Source organism: Pseudorca crassidens, chromosome 11 (assembly GCF_039906515.1).
Source record: "Pseudorca crassidens isolate mPseCra1 chromosome 11, mPseCra1.hap1, whole genome shotgun sequence".
Classification (NCBI taxonomy): domain Eukaryota; kingdom Metazoa; phylum Chordata; class Mammalia; order Artiodactyla; family Delphinidae; genus Pseudorca; species Pseudorca crassidens.
This window is the reverse complement of record NC_090306.1, coordinates 97,276,395-97,298,440: the sequence shown is the minus strand read 5'-3', so window position 1 is coordinate 97,298,440 and position 22,046 is coordinate 97,276,395. Positions and strand designations below refer to the sequence as shown.

The window sequence follows — 22,046 nt, the reverse complement described above, 5'->3', positions numbered from 1 at the left end:
GAAGGACTGTCCTACATTACTGACCATTCATTGACTTGATTCAGTCTAGCCCAGCAATTTTACAATGGTAAACTGAGGACTAAAGGGATGAAGGGTCTTGCCCAGTGAAGGCAGTATGGGGTAGGAGTTAGAAGAGATTTTAGGGGTAAACCCCGCAAACTTGGCTCTTCCATTTATTAGCGGAGACATTTTGGTTGAGTGACTTATCCTCGCTGAGTCTCAGTTTCCTGAGCTGTAAAATGAAGCGAATGGTGAGTATCCTTGCACTTAGAATGAAGATAATATAAGAGGCACTGAGCTTAGCGCCTGGTATCTGATAAGTGCTGGATAAATGGTTGCTATTACTCCTATTATTAGAACTCAGGTCTCTGACACACCTCCCAAGGCCCCCTCCCCATCTTCATTACATCATCCTGCTTCCTCAGAGGACTATTATTAACTGAAATCAACAACTATAAACAACTGGTATATGCAAAGCATACTGGATGCTTGATGTGGTTTTTTTCTCCCCTTGGGGAATCACGAGTATCTAGATATATATAAAGGATCTAGTCTTTCAGTGCAAAGGCAGTGAGCTACTACTCAAATCTTAAAAAGGACCCTCGGGGCATGTCCTCCTTTCGCTGTCAGATGACCATGCAGATGGCTGAGAATTAAAAGTAATGCTGCCCCAGGTTGACACTGCAGAGGGGTGGGAGAATGACTCCAGTGGCACCTTGTCCCATCCTTTCTATTATGGTGACCCAGATCAGGCACTTCAAAGGTTCTCCTAGCTGCAAATGGAGAACCAGTCCCACTGCTGTAGGAAAATGTTTCATACCACACACACAAGTCAAAGCTGTTGGAAAGGAGACTTTAATTTTCTTCTTCCCATGCTGTGGAAGGACAGCATGTTCCCCAGCTTTATTCCCTCCCTCAAGGAGAAAAAGGACAGTAGTTTTCTGGGTCTCAGGGCTAAGCTGCTTCTATATGGACCTAGCCAAGACAGGACAGAAAGACTGGTGACTGATTCCAAATCTATCAGCTAAACACATCAACTGCTTATTGAAGGGCAAGCAAGTGACTGGAAGGCAGGTTGTGGACTTGGCCTCAGGGGCCAAGCACAGAGAACATAAGGTGATCAGAATGAAAAGGTAAACACCACGCTATATGCAGTTAACCCCAGAACTCACATCCCTGGTATTTTGGCCGCTTAGAATCAGCTAAGCATATCTACAAGGGCTACAGCCTCACAGCTCTAGTCCTAAGTCCTCTTTGGCCTTGAGCTTCAGCACGAAGAGCAGGGTTCTCACAAATCCTGTGAGAGCAGAGCCTCTGGACACATGCAGGGATCCCAGGCCCCCCGGCTCCTCTCCAGGACCTTTTGATCCTGAAGCTGATTCCTTGTCAAAACCATTTGAGCTCTCAACTTGAGTGGAGTAGAAAGGGGCAAAATCAGCTAATCTGGAGTGTGAACAGGACCACCAAGGGCTGAGCCTAGGAGGAAAGACTGTAGGCCTCACAACAGTTTTTCCAAACATGAGCTTCAATTATTTTTTTATTTGAAAAAAAAAGTCACAACCAAGCATATAAAGAAAAATACTGTTGTCCTGAACTCACGTTTTAGGAAGGGGCAACAGGGAAAAGCAAAATGCACTTTGGAATTGATTGGGTTTTCAAGATGATGAGTCTTTCTTCAAGCATTAGGCTAACTATGTGCTTTGCTAACCTAGATGGTGCAAAAAAACTTCCAGATGGAGAAGTAAGAGCAGATGCTGTTACTTCAGGCAAACGTGGGAGTTACTGAGTAGAAAGGCAGAAAAGCAGGAAAAGGCCCTACATATTTCCCCAAAGATTAAAAAAAAAAAATGTGTGTGTGTTGGGGTGGGGGGTATTCCCCTCCTCTAACCAAGAATCTCAAAGCACTGGACTGTCGTCCAGGTATTACAATGAGACTTGCCCCATCTCAGTCAGCAAACCCACCAGGACCTGAGCCAAGGATTCCCACCGCTTCTAGTTCTGAGGACTTCTAAGAGGTTCTTGCTTGTGAAATGGCAGTTATGGTTTTTGGTTTTGTGAAACATAGGTAAGAGACAGAGCTGCCCTTAGAAAGATGCTCTTTAAGAGGAGATAAACTCAAATCACCATTACACTTGGCTTTGATAATTTGGGATTTGATCTTTAAAATCTTTTCTTTTTTGAGCTCTCCTTCCAATGTTTTATATGGAATTTGGTCAGACTCCAGCTTGGGAAAATTATAGGTTTTATAATATTCACATTGGGAAAACCAAATCCTTTATCTGAATGAAGACAAACCCATGCTTTTCCAACACATTCAGCCCTCCCCTCTCCCTTCCTTCCAGTGACACCAAATGGGCGCAATGGAACCGTCAGTGCCAGGCTCCACCCTCTGTGGACATCCTCTACACCAATCCCCCAGGGTAGCACTCAGGCATATGGAGTGTTTCATAAACTCCAAGTTGATTGTGATGAACAGCCAGGATGGAGACTCTCTCAGGGATCTGGGCTTGCTATTTTTCATTCTCTCTCAATGTCTTCATACAAATGAAACAACTGAACCATTTTAGGGAAGCTTCGCATGTATATGAGAGAAGAGGCAGGAAGAGTCTCCAAATATAGCCAAGGTTAACCCTAGTTCTCAACCTCCTAATCCAGGACAAAAAAGGGGACAAGAAGCTCTACCTTAAATTCAAAGGGAAGCTAAGGTTTCAATGCTATTTAAAGAGTCATTTCATGTCGCGGTCATTGGGAAGTAATGAGACAGCTGCAGAGAGCTTCACCAGAATCTCACTGATGGAGAGGTAGTAAGAATAAAAATAATAATAGGATTTGATGGGAGGAGAACAAAATACTGGATGGGCAGATCAGAAACAGAATTATCATCAGCCTCTTGGCACAAACAGGAAAAAATAAACACAGAACAAGAAGATGCACTGACATTGTATATTAAACTTTCCTCCCCACTCTCAGGATACTTTTTACATTGCAATAAATAGTGCAATTCTAGCAGCGGGAAACAAGAAGGAACGTGGCAAGTACCCACCTCCCTCTCAGATGTGTTTTAGCCATACGCTCTCTTCCTAGGTAGCACCGGTTTCCCAGGTGCTGGGTGAGAGACAGGACAGGGGGAAGAGGTCTGTGCATATGTGCCTGCCCTCTGGCCTCTGGAGGTGCCTGGAGAGCTCAGCAAACACCCCCATCACGTTCCTGTGACAGACACTGGGGAGCGGAGGGCTGGCTGCTGGGCCCGTTCTTCCTCTAAGGCAACATCCTAGAAAGGCAGGGCCTGACGTGGGAGAAACATGGTCACTGACGTTCAGCCGCCTGTCTAGCTGAACCTCTAGCACTAAGACTGTGTCCTTGAAGGCCTTGTCCTAATTGGCAAGAAGGTGGGGAAGGAGCAAACAACAGCCCCTTCCCTCCCAGTCTTTGTCTGACTCCCGCACGCAGTGGTGCCGGGCTGGACCAGCCACAGATGAGGCACAGACATCAGGCACGCAGACCCTCTCCACCACCTCCAGGTTCCCCCACTCTACTCTCTCACTGATGGCCACTAAGAAACACAGTCTCCGAATAACTACGCATCCAGTTTATCTTGAGCCCTCGCTCCCGTGTGCGGCAACAACAGTGCTCCCATGAGAGACCTTCTTAGCACTTCCGGATATGAGCTGGTCAAGAGGTTGGTGGGGGGGGGATGGGCTTCTTTTCCAGGAACCTGGGTCAAAGGCCAGCTTTTCCACCAGCTTTACCCCTAGAAACCCTAAATACTGTCTGGGCGCTCTCTGCAGAGTTCAGTTTGAAACATGCAATCATAACTTCAGTGACAGTCAACTACAAGGCAGCATCTTGATTAGGCAGATGTCCAGAAAAAAAAGCAAAACAGGTGTGAACAGGTGGAAAAAGAAGACACTGAAAAGGGGCAGGTGGCAGGGCAGACACAGCAGACCTGTGCCGAAATGCAAAACACCAAGTGGTCTCCACAGCTCAGGCCACTGCTCCACCTTCTCAATTCATTCCAAGAAAAACTAGCCTGGAGCAAGGGGGAGGGGAAAAGTAGGGAGCACAGTGGTTGGTAACAAAAATAGAAATGGTTGGTGATTAAAGAGGAGAGAGGGATACCTTTCTAATCAGAATGAAATGCCCAGGGCGATGACCAGCAAAGACGGGAGGCACCTAGGGACCCCGTGAGGCATCAACTATGGAACCAAGTGTTTCTAACAGAGAATCCAGGGCCTGACCGCTCGACACCTGCCTTCACCTGCCCTACGTCTGCAGCAGCACCTCTGGCTCAGACAGTGAGCAATAGAGAGTGTATCCCAATTCGTCTATTTCCTCAGGGGTAAGCTCTGCAAATAAGTTCACCTTGGGGTTTAGGGCACTGGGCAGAACTCCGGCCTCCAAGTAGCTGATGAGTCCCCGCAAGGCCTGCAGGAATCGGTCAGCCAGCACGTCGGGAGACCAGTCAGCCTCCTCCTGGGCCGCGTGGAGGATGACGTTGGTGAGCTGGCTGGCAGTGAGGTGACCCAGGGCCGGGGTGGACTTGCACACGGCCTTGAGGATCTTGAGGCACAGAGAGCGGCAGCCAGAGTCGGCCTGGTCCAGAGCCCGCAAGCGCGCCGTCTCAGCAGGACGCAGGCTCAGCCGCCACAGGTTGTCATACTGGGCTAGCCGGTGTGGTTTGGCCACCAAGACAGTGTCACCAAGGGTCACCGACGGCAGGAAGTCAATGACGAGATGCCTGTCGCGCTCATACTGCACTTCCAGAGTCAGAGCCTCCGGGGGTGGGGCCGGTCGAATCACATAGTCCAAGAGGGACCCGATGGCCGGCCAGTTGATGGAGCCAGCCACCACCTTTTCGAACGTGTCTGCCACTGTCTTTGGAGAGAGGTAGCCCCCTACTACACAGCGGTCCCAGTAACTACTACCACGAGGAAAGTACTCTGGGTTCTCCCGGCGAACCAGGAAGAAGCCGGGGACGTTCATGATGGTGTCCTCTCCGGGGATACACGACCACAGGTTCTGCTCCAGCACAAGGGGCACGATGAGTTGGATGTGGTCGGCTGTCACCACCTGGTGGAGAAGAATTAAAAAGGTTTTGAGGGATTTAATCTTGAGCTCAAGAGCCAAGTTTCCCCAAACACAGGTCCCACCATCTTATATCCCCCCCCAACAAAAAGGGGAACTAAGAATTCTTCCACGTGACCATATCAATTCAGAGTGTGGATTTCAACCCAGGTCAGTCGGACACTGGCGCCCGTGCTCATTCCACACACCACGTTGCCTCTGGACACAGAAGTACACATGACATCCCCCAGGCCTTGACGGCTCAAAGGAAAGCCAGAAAGGAAAGATAGGGACAAGAATATAGGAAGGAGGAGGCCTCTGACAGCTTCCTAGAAGTTGTGAGTATGACTAAAAAACAAAAAACGTTAAAGGCAGGGATCTCCAAATGCTACCGCAGTATGTGGAATTCAGACGCAGTAGGACTAACCTTTCTGGCAAGCCTGTACCAACAGCCCTACTGAGAAGCATCCTGGTCAGTACAACCCTGCCCTTCGTAAGAACCCCCTGCTTACCTGCAGGTCATCATAGAGGCTGCCACTCAGGTACATGTCCCGAAGTGGCATGTCAGGCAACTTGGCCCGCAGGAAGCTCCGGAGCTCGGCACATATGTCCACAGCAGCTTGCTTGGCCCGAGCCTGCTCGCCAGCAGGGATGGCCGCCCGGTTCCGGTAGTAAGTAAGAAGTTTCTCCTGCAGGGACATGCGGAGTCGTGACTTCTTCAAGTCTACCTGGCCCTTCCTGGCCAATGGCTTGGGCCGGGGCGGGCAGAATGTATCTGCCAAGGCAAGAGAGAGAGGCACGTGAGCTCTTCCCGTGCTTGCTCATCCACGGCTGCCTCAGCCCCAAAGGAGACGGGCTTGGCACAAAAGGCTAGCATGGTGCCTGGCACGTATGTCCCTAAGAAATGTGTTGAATGCATGAGTAGCACTGAGAGCCCCGAGGTCAGTCCCAGAAGGGGTACCAGCCTTCCTCACCTGTGTCAAAGGCCGAGGAGCCTGTGGGAAGGGCCTGTAGGGACCTGCTCAGGCCTGTCTTCATGTCCTTGTTGAGCAATCGGGGGGAGCCCATCCAGTTTGGTTCTTCCCAGCTCCTTTTCCCTGAATGGCTCAGGCGGGTGGGGCTGGTAGGGGCACTGATTGCCCTATCATACATCTGAAACAGCAGAGAGGACCCAGCACATGACCTTCTTTCCTGTTTCCCTCCTTCCCAGCAGCTTTGCCTTAATGAGTTCAGCTACTATTTTTCAATAACTTTGTTTTATTCCAGATTATGGAATACTCTGCTCCACACAGAAAATCTCAGGAAATACTAAATGATATAAATAAGAAACAGATTTATCCATAATGTCATAACCCAGAGATAATGGTTAATATTTTGGTATATTTCTTTCTGAAAATATATATTTGTGTAATTAGGATCCTCCTCTATATATACTTTTGAAAACTGATTTTTTTTACGTATCATTTTTATCACTCCCCCATATCACTAAAAATGAATCAGTGTTGAACATTATGGTACAATTTCTAACTATACAACACTGTACTTTATGAATGTACTGTAATGTCAAACACTGGTCCATTTAACAAATACATCACTGAATGGCTGCTCTGTGCCAGGAGCTGTTCTAGGTGCACAGAATAAAGCAGTAACCCAAAGAGACCCAATCCCTGCCCTCATGGAGTTTGCAGTTTAGCAGAGGGATACAGGCAATACATAATCCAAGCTAAACCATGCAGATATAGGTGTTAAGGAAAGTAAAGTAGGAAGGAGAAATAGGAAAAATGTGTGGTGGGAGTCCTGCTATTTTAAACAAGGTAGTCAAGGAAGGCTATTTTGATTATTTGCAATTTTTCACTCGCTGGGATAAACTTTTTATTTGTATCTCCAACAGTTTCTTTAGGGCGGAGTCCTAAGAAGCAGATTTACTGAATCCTCTTAAGGTCTCGTCTAATAATGCCAAATTACCAAGTTACATTTCCATTAGCAGTAGCAAAGTCTTATTCTAAGTCAGCTCCACTCGGCAGCCTCACCACCTCTCCAACCCCTGGCTGAGTGTACTTACCCGCTTAACCGCCAGTGTAGCAATGCCCAGCATGGCTGCTCCACCCACCCCCAGCACCAGCCGGGCATTGGAGAGCACAAAATCAATGGCCGTCCCGATGCCATTATCATCCTTCTTGCTTTTGCGCTCACCAGCGCCTGCCATTGCTCACCTGAGAAGGAAGGCAGAACACAGCCATCACCACCTTGGACCTTGGGAAGCAGCCCTCCTCCTCCCTCCCCCATCAGGCCAGTCCCCAACAATTTCAGGGTACTCTGTGAGTTCCAGGAACCCAAATCCTCTGGCCTCTAGCACTCCATGTTCTAGGGTCAGGAGGGAGGTATCGTGTCCCTTGATGTAAGGGATGCAAGGCAGAGGAAATGATCATGCTAGTCATGGGAAAGCCTCCCCACCAATCTAGTGAGATTACAGAGAGCGATAATAAGCTCACTGTCAACCCTTTCTCGTATGAGAGTGAAGTACCCCGCCCCCACGCAATACCACCCTCCGGACCCCTTCCCAACATTACAATGCAGATCATATTTTGATCCTCTGACCACTGCTTATGGAAGGTTAGACCTGAGAAGGTGTAAATTAATTAGAGACCCATCTAATCCCATCACATCACTTCACATGTAGGGAGGTGACTTGCCAGAGGTCCCAGAGAAAAGGAATGACAAAGCCATATGCAAAACTCAGGCCGCCTCTCAACTCCTAGCATGACGGTTTTTCTACTGTATAATGTTTCCCCTTACCCAAGTCAAACTGTTCCTATTCTATGTATTTTCTGCGAAAAATAATAATAACAACAACAACACAGACTAAATACCCTGGCACACGGAGACAAAACTACAAGTCCACATGTGAGAAAGATCCAGAGAAGAAGAGAACTCTGTGGACAGGCCCACTTGACAAATGCTTTGTTTCTTGGGGCAAGTGTGCAGGGGCACCACAAGAAGCTCAGGTGAGCCTGGCACTGTGACAGAGACTGAGAATAAACAAAACGGTCACTGCAGACTCAGCTGTTAACTGGAAAACAAAATATCCACCTGCTCAAGTGTGCTTGGAAAATGAACTAAAAATGTGGTCACCTAAGCGGAGATCAGGGCACAAGGCAGAAGAGGCTGGCCTCTGTACAGTGCTGGAGCGAGGCGAGCACACCTTTGCTCCCTGGCAACGACGCGGTCATCCTGACTGAAGTTCCCCTGGTCTCCCAGTAAGCGCACTTCCCATGCAGTTAGAACCCTGGGCCTGACCCAGATAAAGGATGGCAAAGTGGCTCAAATCTGAGCACTGCTTTTAACACTGCTACCCCTCCTACCTCCCGTGTCCTGTACGCCAGGAACCACGTAGGGAAAAACAGTTGTTTACCATTCACCAATATACCTAGAACGGGAGGACAGAGAGGGACAAGATCACTGGTGCATCTTCCAGTGCGAAGTAGCATTCTTTCTAATACCCTTACAACTGGGTATTGCTAGTGTCGCATGTCATGCCCCTGGCCTCCCCTGTCAACAAGAGAGAAATATTTCTGCCTCTACTTATTCCAGCAATTGAGTTAACTAAGAGTCGCTGTCGATCCCAAAATTATTTTTTCCCAACTAGAGTTCACAACCATGGCACTTTTCTCTTCTCCACCTTTTACCTTCGACAGGAGCTTCAGGTTTAGGGACGTAATGAGAAACTGCTTGGCTCAATGAAATATACTCCCACTTCAGATGCACAGAGCAAACAAGGCTGACGAGAAGAGTTAAACTCTGCATTTACAGGTGGGGTCAGGCAAGAACTCTAGTCATCCTCCCTCCAGTGGCCACTGAGACAGAGATGGGACATAAACTCATCTGAGGCAGAGTAATCCAATCAGGACAAAGGTGATCATTACACAGTTCCCAATACAAAACCATGGCTACCGTTTTATTGCTTTTAAAACAAAAGAACCTTTAGAGATGTATTTACAATAGGGAGGACCACCCTCTAAATCAGGGGACCCCAACCCCCCGGCCGGTAGTGGTCCACAGCCTTAGGAACCAGGCCACACAGCAGAAGGTGGGTGGTGGGTGAGGAAAAGCTTCATCTGCCGCTCCCCGTCGCTCCCATCACCGCCTGGGCCATCATCATCCCCCGCCCCCGCCCGGGCCCGGGGAAAAATTGTCTTCCAACCGGTCCCTGGTGCCAAAAAGGTTGGGGACCCTGCTCTAAATGATCCTTGCATGTGATGCAGCAGAGCAAGAAGGGCACATTCTCCCTCCACGCAGAAGCCGGAAGGAGCCTCTCTGGCTCCTTGGCCCCTCGGCCCCTCTGAGCCTGGGTTTTAGAGTCGGAAATCTTGAGACTGAGTACTTGCCTTTGAGCCCTGACTAATTAGCTGGGTGCCCTCAAATGAGTTAACCCCTCAGCTATGTAATGGGGAGAATGATGCCTGCATGGCCTAAATCATAGGGTTGTAGTGAGGAAAACAGATCTACTAAAATACCGTATGTGAACACTTTATACACCGTAAAAGGACTCTACAAATGTGGGCCATCATTAAGTCTTTTAAGATCTCCATCCACAGGACAAAAGGTCAGCTTCCAGAAGGCAGTCAGCAATCCAGACTGTCCTGTGAGTTACATCTTACCTTCTGAGACTGAGCCAGGAATGGCCTATGAAACCCAAGCTGATGCTATCCTGGGCTTGAGACCAAAACTATGAGGTTGAGCAAGCTTGGGAAAAGGCTTCTCTACTCCAGTGCAATATACTCCCCGCCCCACCCAAGGACCAGGTGATGTCGAAGATCTGGTGGCCTGGAAGAGGAAAGAACGCCCACAGCTCCCACAGGGAGATCAAAGTTTCTATTCTAACACTGAACTCAATCTGTTCCCGTTGAAGCTACTTAACCACAGTCTACCCTCCACTCAGGCTCTGCCGCACTACCTGGGAGCCTGCAGGAGGTGGGAGCTCTGCCTGGCAAGGAGAAGGGCCTGGAGGAGCCCTGTTGTTTAATGCGTTTAGTTCCAGTTTTACAAGATGAAAAAGTTCTGGAGATCTCTTGTGCAACAATATGAATATCCTTTTTTTGTTGTTTTTAATTTATTTATTTTTGGCTGCGTTGGGTCTTCGTTGCTGCGCGCGAGCTTTCTCTAGTTGTGGCGAGCGGGGGCTACTCTGTTTCGCGGTGCGCAGGCTTCTCATTGCTGTGGCTTCCCTTGTTGCGGAGCATGGGCTCCAGGTGCGCAGGCTTCAGCAGTTGTGGCACGTGGTCTCAATAGTTGTGGCTCGCGGGCTCTAGAGCACAGGCTCAATAGTTGTGGCGCACGGGCTTAGTTGCTCTGCGGCATGTGGGATCTTCCCGGACCAGGGCTCGAACCCATGTTCCCTGCATTGGCAGGTGGATTCTTAACCACTGCGCCACCAGGGAAGTCCCCACAATATGAATATTCTTAACACCACTGAACTGTACACTTACAAACAGTTAAAATATTGAAAAAAAAAAAAAGAGGAGGCAGAACACTGACCTGGTGGGCAGGGCTGAGGATGGGGAATGTGAACTCTAGGAACATCTCAGACAAGTTGTTTAACCTGTCTCCTTAGACACAAAAGTGGGAACAGAAATACTCATCACCCCACTGCAGTGGGAATGATGAGCAATGGAGGCCCTGTATCTTCCTAGGATGACAGCACAGGACTGTGCAAACTCCACCTTATCCTCCTTGAAAAGGGCGCATGGCTTAAACGGCTGGCTTGAGCACACTTGAGAAGAGCCAGCATATCCTGAGCGTGCTTTACACCTATTAGTTCCCTTAGTTCCAACGATCCCAAGAGATCAGTCACATTGTTACCTCCAACTTACAGATGAAGAAACTGAGGCAGAGGTAAAGTGGTGGCCCCAGGTCACCGTGTCAGAAAGTTGTGCAGCCAAGAGTTGAACCTGGAGCTCACGGGGCTGGGGAGTAGCTTACAAGTAGCCTGCAGCCCCTCCTCGTACACGTCTCCTCTCTGCTAACCACTCGGACTTGGCCGTATGCTTCCCAGGGGCATTTTGGCTCATTCCCTGCTGTGTCCTCAGGGCCAGCAGTATTTGACACATAGCAAATATCTGTTGCATGAATGAGCTACTGATTCTATGGCTTTTTTTTTTCTGGGCGGGGGGGAGGGGGGGCGGGCAGTGAGGAGGTGGTAGCAGCACCTGTAACCCAACTCAGTCAAGATACTAGGAACACAAAGCCTTCAGTGTTCACTTCCACTCTCCCTGGGCAGGCAGGCCCTTGTGGGCATCATCTCTCACCTGGCCCTTTACTCCCCAAAGCCAGTCTGCCCAGCAACCTGAGTGGCCGAGGAGAACCCAAAGCCATTACGCCAGGCTCCTCCTCCTGCTTTCCCTCTGTTAAAGACAGTGCCACCCACCCAGCTGGCACGGCTAACACCTCCCAGTCATCGCTCGCTCCCCTCTCCTCCTGCTGCAGCCAGCGTCCGCCTGGTGAAGTCCGCTGCTGCGCACAGTGTGCTCACGGGCCACCCGGCCGCCACAGTCCCTCCAGCTCACCTGGTCGGAGCCGCGGCCTCTGGTATCCCCTACCAATGTATTCTCCATGCCGCCACTGCCACGATCCCTCATCCACGCCATTGCCCTGCTGACAAAGCTCTGATGGTCTCCCTCTGTCAGATATCACAACCTCCTCAACAGGGGATTCGATGTCCTTCCAGACCTGGTCCAGCCTCAACTCTGGTCACCTGCCTTACAGGTGCACCACTTGAGCCACTCTGGACTCGGGTTTCCAGACTATAAAATGTGGTAGTCTCTGTTTCCAACTCCACACTTGCTTATTGCCCGTCTGCCCGGCAAGCTTCTATTTCTCACTTGAGGCAGACCTCAAATGTCCTCTTTTCTATAGCCACCTGTGATTCCTCCACTGCCACCCCGCCCCCAAGGCACAGTTTTGGCATCATCCCTGTCTCCAAGCTCTTTACCTGACCTCTAGCACAGAGCTGTTCACCCTGGAATTACCTCCCGTCGATCTCCACATGAGACCCGTCCCTTGATGGGCCACGTCATTCACCTCAACCTCAGAGCCTACCAGAATGCCAGGGCCAGAGAAGGCCCTCTGGGAAGTTGCTGAATTAAATACAATCATTTGGTTACAGTGGGACTATCACACTGGCATGGGAGCTAAATAGAACTAACATACCACTGGCCAAGAACCGTTCCAAGTACTTTGTGTGCATTATCTCTTTTTTTCTTTTTTGGCCGCGCCGTGCGGCCCTCAGGATCTTAGTACCCAGACCAGGGACTGAACCTGGGCCCTCAGCAGTGAAAGCGCAGAGTCCTAACCACTGGACCGCCTGGGAATTCCCGAGTTGTCTCATTTAATTCTTGCAATAAGCTGAAGAGGTAGGTACTGTTATTTTACAAATGAGGGAATGGAGGCCTAGACAGATTTAGTGATTTACTGTAAATCCCACAGTTGTTAGTAGCAGTGTCAGGAAGGCACCGTCCTCCGAGGTCTGTACACTGTGCTTGCTTTAGAGACTGTTGCAACAGAGTCTAGTTATGTTTGGGGAAACATGATCTTGCCCTCAATAGAAGTGAATCTACCAAAGAATGAGGCAGCCAGGAACTGAGCTCTAATAGTTTTAACCAATGTGTTTTCTAGCATTTTCATATGTAAAATGTTTTATGAAACAAAATGGTCTCCTGGTGGGGCCTGAAACTCAGGGCCTTTTTTTTCTTAACAAGGGAACATACTGCTGTTAATATGTTTGTATTTCCTCCATTGATTTATGACTAAAGGACTCTGGTCACTAAAGGAAAGGTTCTCCCTCTCCTGGACCCCTGCAACAGAAAAAATGAAACCTACAGGAACAAGGGCCTACCTACCTGAGGCTTCTTACCGCATCTGTGAGGTGGCGGTGGGAGAGAGGCAGGCGTGTCTATGGAAGGCACTTTTGTTCTCTTTCCCTTGGAATTAGGATGGGAGGGGAAAGGAGAGGATTCTAAATAATCCCTCCCAGTTTGCTGTGGAGGAATACCAGGCCCTTTTCCAGCTGCCTCTCCCGGGCCTCAGGATCCTCTAGCTTCTGATTTTTCCGGAACTCACGGCGGATGGAGGCAAAGTAGAAGTCTCGATCAGTGTAGCGAAGCTCTCGGCCTTGGCGCAGCAGAGCCCGGTAGAGACTCAGCACCGCCTCTCGGCTCCATGGGGCCATGGGGGACTGACAGGGGCTGGGCGTCAGGCTATATGCAGAAGGGAAGAAAGAGAAGCCTAGAATCAGAATTAATGATGGAAGGGCCTGTGGAGATTATCTAATTCAGCAGTTCTTAATCTAGGTCTTAGAGACCCCCCCAGGTCACAATATGACTTAGTGGCGGGGCTGGGACTGTATCCCAGCCTACCGACTCCTGCTTGTGGGAAACCACCAGTTACGCTGAAAGGCCAGGGCTTGGAAGCTGGGCTGTGTGCTTGAATCTTGGCTCTGCCACTTATCTGCCACATAGCTTGGGGCCAGGTACATAACCTCTCTGAGCATCAGCTTCCTCACTCTTAAAATACAGATAATGCTATCTACGTTTACATACTGCTATGTGTCAATACGACATATGCTAACAGTACTTACCACATCGGGTTATTTTGAGAATTGCCTGAGATATCACTTGTAAAGCAACTGTAACTGAAGTTCACCACAAGGGGTGGTCTAGAGCCGTTGGAGACGAGGGGTCTCGGTCATACTTGAATCCTGGCACCACCGCTTATGAGCTCATTCATTACCTTGGGCAAGTTTCTTAACCTCTCTGGGCTTACCTTAGTTCCTCATCTGTAAAACGAGGATTAAAATTGTATTTTCCATATGGTTTATATGAGGATTAAATGCGTTAATGTATGTAAACGTGGTTAGAATAGCACTCGGCATATACTAAGCAGTCTATCAGGGACAGGTGTCAATATTACTAATGCTACCTACCCTCGTTTGTAAGTGCTCAGTAAGTATTAGATACACATAAACTGTCACCATCTTCCTTCTGTAACAATGAAGCCTTACACAATCACAGAGAGTTACCCTCTGTAAAGTGCTTTGTCATCCATTATCACATTTAAACTGAGGCATTTATGAAGTAGTCAAGGTTCGTAACAAGAAGTGTTAACGCTTAGAGAGTGTTTACTATGTAGCACGCATGGGCCAAGCAGATCCCACGTGACAACTCTTCTCATTCCATCAACAATCCCAGTGTCGTCAGTATCCCCATTTTAAGTGCAGGAAACTGACGCTCCCAGAGAGAAGTAACTTGCCCACAGGGGCACCCAGCTATAAAGGGGCGGGGGGGCACTCCCGACCCCAGCTCTGACGCCTGTGTAATGATAACTCCTATTTGCTGGGATCTTACCATGTGTACAGCACTTCCAGGTGCTTTACAAACTTTCCCAGCTCACCGCCTGGCACATACCAAGGGCTCAAAAAAGAAGCTGAACGAAAGAGGGAACCCTCACAATGTCCCTGTGTGGAAAAAAGCATCGTCCCTCTTTATGAAATAAAGAACTGAGACTGAGTGGAAGAGGTGTCTGACTTGTAAAAAGGTCTGGACTTTGGGCCCAAAGTCGGCTAGCCATCAGCCTCCGGCCTTCATAACTTGCTGCGCGAGCTCGAGGAAGCCACTGTCCGCGTCCCTTTTTCCTCAGCTGTAGAAGAGCGCCCCTCGGCCCCAAGGGCCTCCCGGAGTGGGAGATGAATCCAGAAATCAACAGCAAAAATGCTTTATGAAGTAGGAGGCGACTGTCACGCGAGGGCTGTTACTACAAGGTCGATCGGCGAGTGCACCGCTGGGCCCCGTCAGGTCCCCAGGTCCTCCCCCTACCGTGCGGGGCGTCGCACCTAGCCGGGGTGGAGAGACCCCGAGGCTGGAGCAGGCCGGCTCAGGGGCCCCGGGAGGGCTCCGGAGGCTGAGGCGGAGCCCCGGGGCGGCCTCCAGGGGAAAGCCCAGGGCGGGCTGGGGCGAGACCCCCGACGACCAGGCCGGTAGCCCGGGCCCGGGCCGGATGGGGGGGCCCAGACAGAGGCCCTGAGAGAAGGCGTGGCGAGTCCCCGACCCCGGCCCTCATTCCACCCCTCACTCACCTGCGGACCGCGCACGCTTCCACTCCTCGGGATTCGCCTCTCGCCCGGTATCTCTCCTGGGGTCACCCACCAACATGGCCCCTTCACTTCCGGGACACGACCTTGCGCACGGAGCTGAGGAGTGGGACCAAAGGGAGCCTGGAGGCAGGCGGGGGCTGGAGGACTTCCGGTCTTCCAGGCCTATGCTTCTCTAGGGGTGGGGCCAGGAGCCGCGTCAGGCTACGCCCCTTGAGAGGCTCCGCCCCACAGGCCGGAGTCCCGCCTCCATGCGTGACGTCACCTAAGGACGGGCCGGCCAAGGCCATTCGGGCCCCGCCCACCCATTCGGGCCCCGCCCAGTCGGGGGCGGAGGAGCGGGAGTCCGGGTTGGGCAGAGCGGGGGAAGGCGGGGTGTAGACGTTGTGCGGCGTATTCCCCCAACCTGCTGCCAGCTCTGTAGCCTGTGTGGCCCCAGCACTGTCTGCTGATCTCGGGCTGGAGCCATGGGGGTGCCTGCGGGAGGTTTAACACTAAGGGTATTCCGTATCGTGGCTTTTAAAGGTCTTCCATTTTCTCAGATTGCTTTCTTTTCATCCCTCCGTGCTGTTCCCGCACCCCTGGCAAGGACCTACCTTTCAAGGTCCCCCTCAAATGTCCCCCTCTAGAAGTCTTTTAGATACCCTTCCTCGCCCCTCATCCAACACACTTAGGTGTCTCCTTTGGGCCCCACAGAAATGTCTGCACACCGCCGTCAGGGCTTCGCTCCTTCAACAGCAAAACGTGTTTATTGGCGCCTGTTATTTGCCAGGCACTGTTTTTTAATTTCTGCATTAGTTTCTGTCTCTCATCAGATTTGAGGGCAGGAGCCATGTCATTATGGAATCCACAGAGGGAGAGGGGAAGAGGCAGGCTTTGGAATCAGGCCCAGGCGGCTCCAGATGCAGCTCCACCACTTAAGGACAGCTGCCCGCCCTCTGACAACTTTCCTAACCTCCTCAGCACCTCTCAGCTTTTGTGAGGATTTAAAAGGCATCTATCAGAAAGGGGTGGGCACTTACACAGAGCAGTTGCCCACCCATCCATTTATTCTTGCACAGATCCTTGTTTGGGGGTGTCTAATGTGCAAAGCACTGCCACAGGCATTGCAGGGAACAGAGAAATCAAGTCCTCATGCTTTTTTTTTTTTTTTTTTTGCGGTACGCGGACCTCTCACTGTTGCGGCCTCTCCCGTTGCGGAGCACAGGCTCCGGATGCGCAGGCTCAGCGGCCACGGCTCACCGGTCCAGCCGCTCCGCGGCATGTGGGATCTTCCCGGACCGGGACACGAACTCGTGTCCCCTGCATCGGCAGGCGGACTCTCAACCACTGCGCCACCAGGGAAGCCCAGGAGTTGCTTTTTTACTTGGAGTGTTGCTGGAAGGCCTGTCTGATAAGGGGACCTGAGTAGGACCTTCAGGAACGGCATTCCACGTGTTGGCCCTCAGGTGGGCCCTCAGGCTGTCCTAGGAGCAACAGGGAGGAGGCCAGTGCATGGGGAATAGTGCGAGAGCGTGAGCAAGGGCTAGGGGGGTGGGGGGTGGGAAGAGGCAGGACAGGGGGTCCTTATCAGGGGCAGGGGAGGGGAAATCTTGCTGGGACAGGAGTCACCAGAGAGTCTGGAGCAAAGGAGTGATGGGACCTGACTTCCATTTGTTTGTTTGTTTCTGGTGAAAACATTTACGTTTAGAGTTAGCCAGCTGGATGCGGTTTAGATGATCCCAACTTGGTTGGCACCACCCAAGCATCATAGTCAGGGCCTTGAACATATGCCTTCTTCTTTCCATCAGACCCCATCAGGGTGTTGGTCTTGGCTATGCGATGTCATAAAAGTGTCTTCCCAGCCTGTCTGATACGTGTTGATGGCCTTGACCTCCACAGTGAACACAAGTGTGTTGCTCTCTTCTTCATGGCAGACTCAGTGGTCTGGGGAACGTGGTGTCGGTGTAGTGGTCAAACTTGTTTCTCCTGGGGGCGCGTATCCGAGGATATTTAGGCTGCCGTTGGAGCCGCTGTGTCTTTTGTGTGTGTGTCTGTGGATCCACTTCAGCACCGGCTTCTCGGCCTTCAGAGTCTTTGTTTTGGCTTCAGCTTTGGGAGGACAGGGGCTGCCTTCTTCACTTTCGGCGCCATCTTGGTGAAAAGGGTCCCTGACTTCCATTTTTCACAGGATCAGTCTGGCTTTGAGACTAACGGAAGGATGTAAGCGCTAAAGCAGGGAGACTGGTCAAGAGGCTGCTGCAAAGCCCCAAGGGAGAGAGGACAGGGGTTCAGACCAGGAGGTGGCAGTGTGGAGGGGGGTGGTCAGATCCAGGAAGTATTTGGAGGTGGAGCCCCAGAAGTTGCTGATGTGGGGGTGAGATAGAAGGGTCAACCGTGGCTTCAGCGTCCTGCCTGAGCAACTGCCCTGCTGCCTCTCTGCTCCAGCCTAACCAGGAGCATCTTCCAGGCCTCCCAAACTGCTAAAAGAAGGCAGTTTTCCAGGGCCCTAGGGTCCCCACTCAGGTAAAGGAAGACTTTCCATGGCAAATGGAGCCCCATCAATACTGGGGAGATCGTGAACCCCTGGAACTTCTAGGAAAGGGAGAGGCCCAGGTGGGGGCCTTGAGGAGGCCTAAGGTTTAAGAGCAATAATGCGCGTGGCCTCTGGGATCTCAGGCGTCATTCTCCCAGGGCTGGCTTGGTGTGGGAAAAACACGCACACTGCGGTGGCACCAGCCGCTACATCTGCTTTTATGAAGCGTCTCTTGTGTGTCAGACACTGGATTGAGTAGTTTACAAATGTTGTATTATGTCTAATCCCAACATCCCTGTTTGGTCAGCATGATTATCCTGATGATGAAAACCAAAGCAGAGAAAGGTGCAGGCACTTCTCGAAGACACTGAGCCAGGCAGACAAAAAGCTCGCTGTGGAGCCCAGGTCTGTCTCACTCCAAAGTGTGTGTCCTTTCTGCTCTTCGAGGCTGCCCTACTTTGCTCTTTAAAGAAATAATTTTGTGACGCAAATAAATCTAATTGGTGACATTCCCAGCTGGAAGACCAGGGGACCTTTTATGTCTCTCCTAATCCCCCTGTCCTACAGACCATTATTTTTAGGAGGGAAGGAGGGAGGTCCCTTGGCGGGGAGGGGTCTGCCCTTCAGATCAGCTCCCCCGGACTCTTCTTACTCTTCAGGGTCTTCTCTTTATTTCCAGACTCACAAGGCTCCTCCCTGTCCCCCCCATGCTCCCATGGCAACGGAGGTGGGGCAGTGGGGCAGGCATCTGGCACCCACATGCCTCCGTGGTCCCGAAATCTCAGGGCTCTACCTGGTTCGACAGGACGGGCAGGCTGAGACCTGCAGGAGATCAGTCCCCAGGCCACTGTGGTGTCCCTCGAAGGGGTCATCAGTGGGCAGTAAGAGTGAAGAGTTCCTGAGCTCTCCGCCTGTGCCGAGACACATGCACCAACCCCCACCTGCCATCAGAGTCCTGTGAGGATAAGACTGTCGTTGTCCCATCTGCATCCGAGGAGACGGGATCTCGAAGAGCCATAAGTGGTGGGACTAGGGTCTGAGCTCCAAACCATCCCAGGGCTAGATGAAATCACTCAGGACCAGGGTGGAGGCAGGGGAAAAGGAGGAGCAGCCCTGGCGACACCCATCGGAAGCAAAGGATGCTGGAGAGGACCAGTCAGAAGACAGGAGTGTCCTGCAGGCCTGGGGGGAGGAGAGTGTGTTCACAGAGGCCAGCGCCCCAGCCAGTCCCATATCATCCTTCCCCTGTTAGGAGCTGGTCTCTGACTGACTGGCTCAGCAAGAGGTGGGGGCAGAGGCCCAGGGACTGAAGAGTAAATGGAAAGTAGAGAGAGACACAGTGATTTTGCTGAGAAGGGAAAGAGCAAGATGAGAGGACAGTTAGAGGGGAAGAAAAGCAGATTGGGTTGGGTGGGCTTGGGCTTGGGGTTGGCTGGTGCCCGTTCTAGCCTCAAGCAGGGGAGGGAAGGAGCCAGTAGAGGGAGAGAAGCTGAAAATGCCATCGTGAGTAAGCCCTCCCTGGAGGGATGTCACAGAGGGGCAGGAGGGGAGAGTGAGAGCGGGCCAGGTACCCCTTTACCTGCAGGAGGAGTGGCTCAGCGCAGCCCCAGGCTTCCCTAAGAAGGCAGAGAGAGTGAGAACCCTGAGGCCTGGGTCTTTCCAGTCTCATTCCCTTTACTTTGCCCGGGAGGATGCCTTATAAAATTGAGATGCTCTGTAAATGCTTGGTGCTCTGAAGTGGAGGGAAATTGCTATTGGATGACAAGACAGAAGGCTCAGTCCAGCCCACCAGCCCTCCGCAGCCCTCCCAGGGGAACCCAGGGTGGAGCGAAGGTGCAGATGCTCTTATCACCCAGGATGACGGAGATGTTGGCTGTAGCCAGATCAATAAGGCTCTGGAGTTTCACCAGCCAGGGACCTGGAAATCATTCTCAGAGAGCCACCTGCCTCCTAACAGGCTTTGCTGTCCTCAGATGTCATTGATCCTGTGTTCACCAAACTAAAACCTGATATCGCTGGACAGGAGTGAGGTCCCCCCGTTGTCCTGTGAAATCTCTGCTGCCCACGCTGTGCCAGGTACTGTTGCAATGGGCAAAGGGGACGTAGGCTTGTTCATGGAATACCTCCCTTTGGCAGGCAGCAGGAGTGGGTGGCCAGGGCGGCAGATGTGTGGGCTCGGAGCCCAGATCCCATCTCCCCAGTTCCCACCTGTGCACCTCTGCACAGGGAATTTCAGGGCTTAGGAGGAGGATCGTGCCCAGCCCAGAGCAATCGCTCAATGAATGCTAGTTGGTTTCCCTTTACATCCTTCATCCCCATGGATCACTACTACAGCCTGCAAGGGCTGTGTATCAATGTGCCCGTCTTACAGATGAGGCAGCACCACTCAGGCTGACTATAGCTTCCACCTCCTCAAGGGGCAAACTGGAGGTCCACGTGCTGGACTGGACTGAGAAGTGTTCTCCTTGCTCCACAAAGAACTTTGTAAGATGCAGACAATTATAAAAGACAACTTTCCAGGTTTGCTTGAATGTTTTTGTTTTTTTTAATTTATTTTTAATTTATTTTATTTTTGGCTGCATTGGGTCTTTTTTGCTGCGCGCGGGCTTTCTCTGGTTGTGGTGAGTGGGGACTACTCTTCATTGTGGTACGTGGGCTTCTCATTGTGGTGGCTTCTCTTGTTGCGGAGCACGGGCTCTAGGCGCATGGGTTTCAGTAGTTGTGGCACACGGGCTCAGTAGTTGTGGCGCACGGGTTCTAGAGCACAGGCTCAGTAGTTGTGGCACATGGGCTTAGTTGCTCCGCGACATGTGGGATCTTCCCGGACCAGGGCTCGAACCCGTGTCCCCTGCATTGGCAGGCGGATTCTTAACCACTGCGCCACCAGGGAAGTCCTGCTTGAATGTTTAGGAGATCTGGAAGCACTGGACTCCCCACCTATGCTGAGGAGCTGCCACCACCTTTGGACAGAGTATGAGCTCCCCAGCTTACCCCAATCCCCACCGCTCCCTCTCGTCTCCTCCATGGGTGTTCACTCATTTGCATGACCCGTTGGGCTCCTCTAGTCTGCTGAGTCTGCCAAGGCCTCATGAGCATTTTTCATATGATATGGGAAGGAAAGGGATTCGGAGAGAAAGCCTGACTGCCCACCAGAGTCAGGATGAATACCCTCTCTGACATGTCTTCCCAGCTCCAATCACAAAGCACCAAACCTGGGCTTCCCTGGTGGCGCAGTGGTTGAGAGTCCGCCTGCCGATGCAGGGGACACGGGTTCGTGCCCCGGTCTGGGAGGATCCCACACGCCGCGGAGCGGCTGGGCCCATGAGCCATGGCCACTGAGCCTGCGCGTCCAGAGCCTGTGCTCCGCAAGCAACGGGAGAGGCCACAACGGTGAGAGGCCCGCATACAGCAAAAAAAAAAAAAAAAGCACCAAACCTTAAAATACAGCACAAGGAAACCAAAACAGCACAGCTGTGCTCAAGTCCAAGGTAAATACTTCCACAGCCCGGAAAGGAACTGAAGCAGAAGGCCTGGGTGCAGCCTGGGAGGTGGGCTCCCGAGGGATGCTGGGACCTGCAGGGCTCCCACACCCAGGGGCAAGGAGTGCCAGAGAGCTGAGAATATTTCAGTCAAGGAGAAAGTGTTACAGGAGGCAGATGGGTGTGGTGGGCTGAGGTCTCTGGGCTTAGAGTCGGGGTGAAATGAATGAATGGCAGCTTTCACCGTTGTTAGACCTGGGAGTTTATCCAGCTCAATCCTCCCTACTGACCGCCCCCCCCACAAACACACTCAACTGTACAGCCACCCAGAGACAGAAAATACTGGCCAAATTGTACTTTTTAAAATTTTTATATCTGTGGTGTATTCATCTGGAATTCACTTTGGTGTAAGGAGTGAGGGAGGGATGTAATTAGCCTTTTTTTCTAAATGGCTGTCAGATATTTATGAAATGATCCTTCTTTCCCCCAGTGCCATCTTCATCATATATTAAATTCTTGTGTGTACGTAAGCACCGCATCTCCAGTTCTTCAGAATATTGTGACAACTTTACACTTCCCAACTTCCGGGTGCATGTGTCCTCCGCAAGGCTCCCTGGAGCCGCATCAGGAGCTTTGACTTGGCACGGTAGGTTATGAGGAGCTATAGACTATATTTAAGTTGGGAAGGGGTGGTAATAGAATCAGATCTAGAATGTAGAGGCAGGGCTGCTGGGTGTGGTTGTTCAGGTTACGTACTGCACAAGGACACCACATGCAAGGAGCACGTGTCACATCTTAGACCTTGTAGAGTTGTGCGTTTCTTATGACGTTTCTTTAGCAGAAGGCA

General features: G+C 51.3%; 2 protein-coding genes and 1 long non-coding RNA gene across 4 annotated transcripts in view; 1 reads left to right on the top strand and 2 right to left on the bottom strand.

Moving 5' to 3' along the window:
• Nucleotides 1-22,046, top strand: part of LOC137202501 (uncharacterized) — a 32,567-nt gene that overhangs the window by 1,191 nt on the left and 9,330 nt on the right. The gene's annotated exons all lie outside the window — the stretch shown is intronic.
• Nucleotides 1,508-7,270, bottom strand: MIEF1 (mitochondrial elongation factor 1). Of its 2 annotated transcripts, XM_067698147.1 has the most exons (5): nucleotides 7,127-7,270; nucleotides 6,039-6,216; nucleotides 5,577-5,839; nucleotides 4,363-5,070; nucleotides 1,508-3,374 (listed from the first exon to the last, which is right to left on the bottom strand). In XM_067698147.1, the coding sequence occupies exons 1-5, from the start codon at nucleotides 7,268-7,270 to the stop codon at nucleotides 3,081-3,083; spliced, it is 1,587 nt and encodes a 528-aa protein (XP_067554248.1). In that variant the 3' UTR covers nucleotides 1,508-3,080. The 2 variants fall into 2 exon arrangements, with proteins under 2 accessions (XP_067554248.1, XP_067554247.1); XM_067698146.1 differs by having other exon boundaries at nucleotides 3,207-5,070.
• On the bottom strand, nucleotides 13,076-15,348 carry MIURF (mitochondrial elongation factor 1 upstream open reading frame). The gene is made up of 2 exons (XM_067698152.1): nucleotides 15,191-15,348; nucleotides 13,076-13,316 (listed from the first exon to the last, which is right to left on the bottom strand). The coding sequence occupies exon 2, from the start codon at nucleotides 13,286-13,288 to the stop codon at nucleotides 13,076-13,078; it is 213 nt and encodes a 70-aa protein (XP_067554253.1). The 5' UTR covers nucleotides 13,289-13,316; nucleotides 15,191-15,348.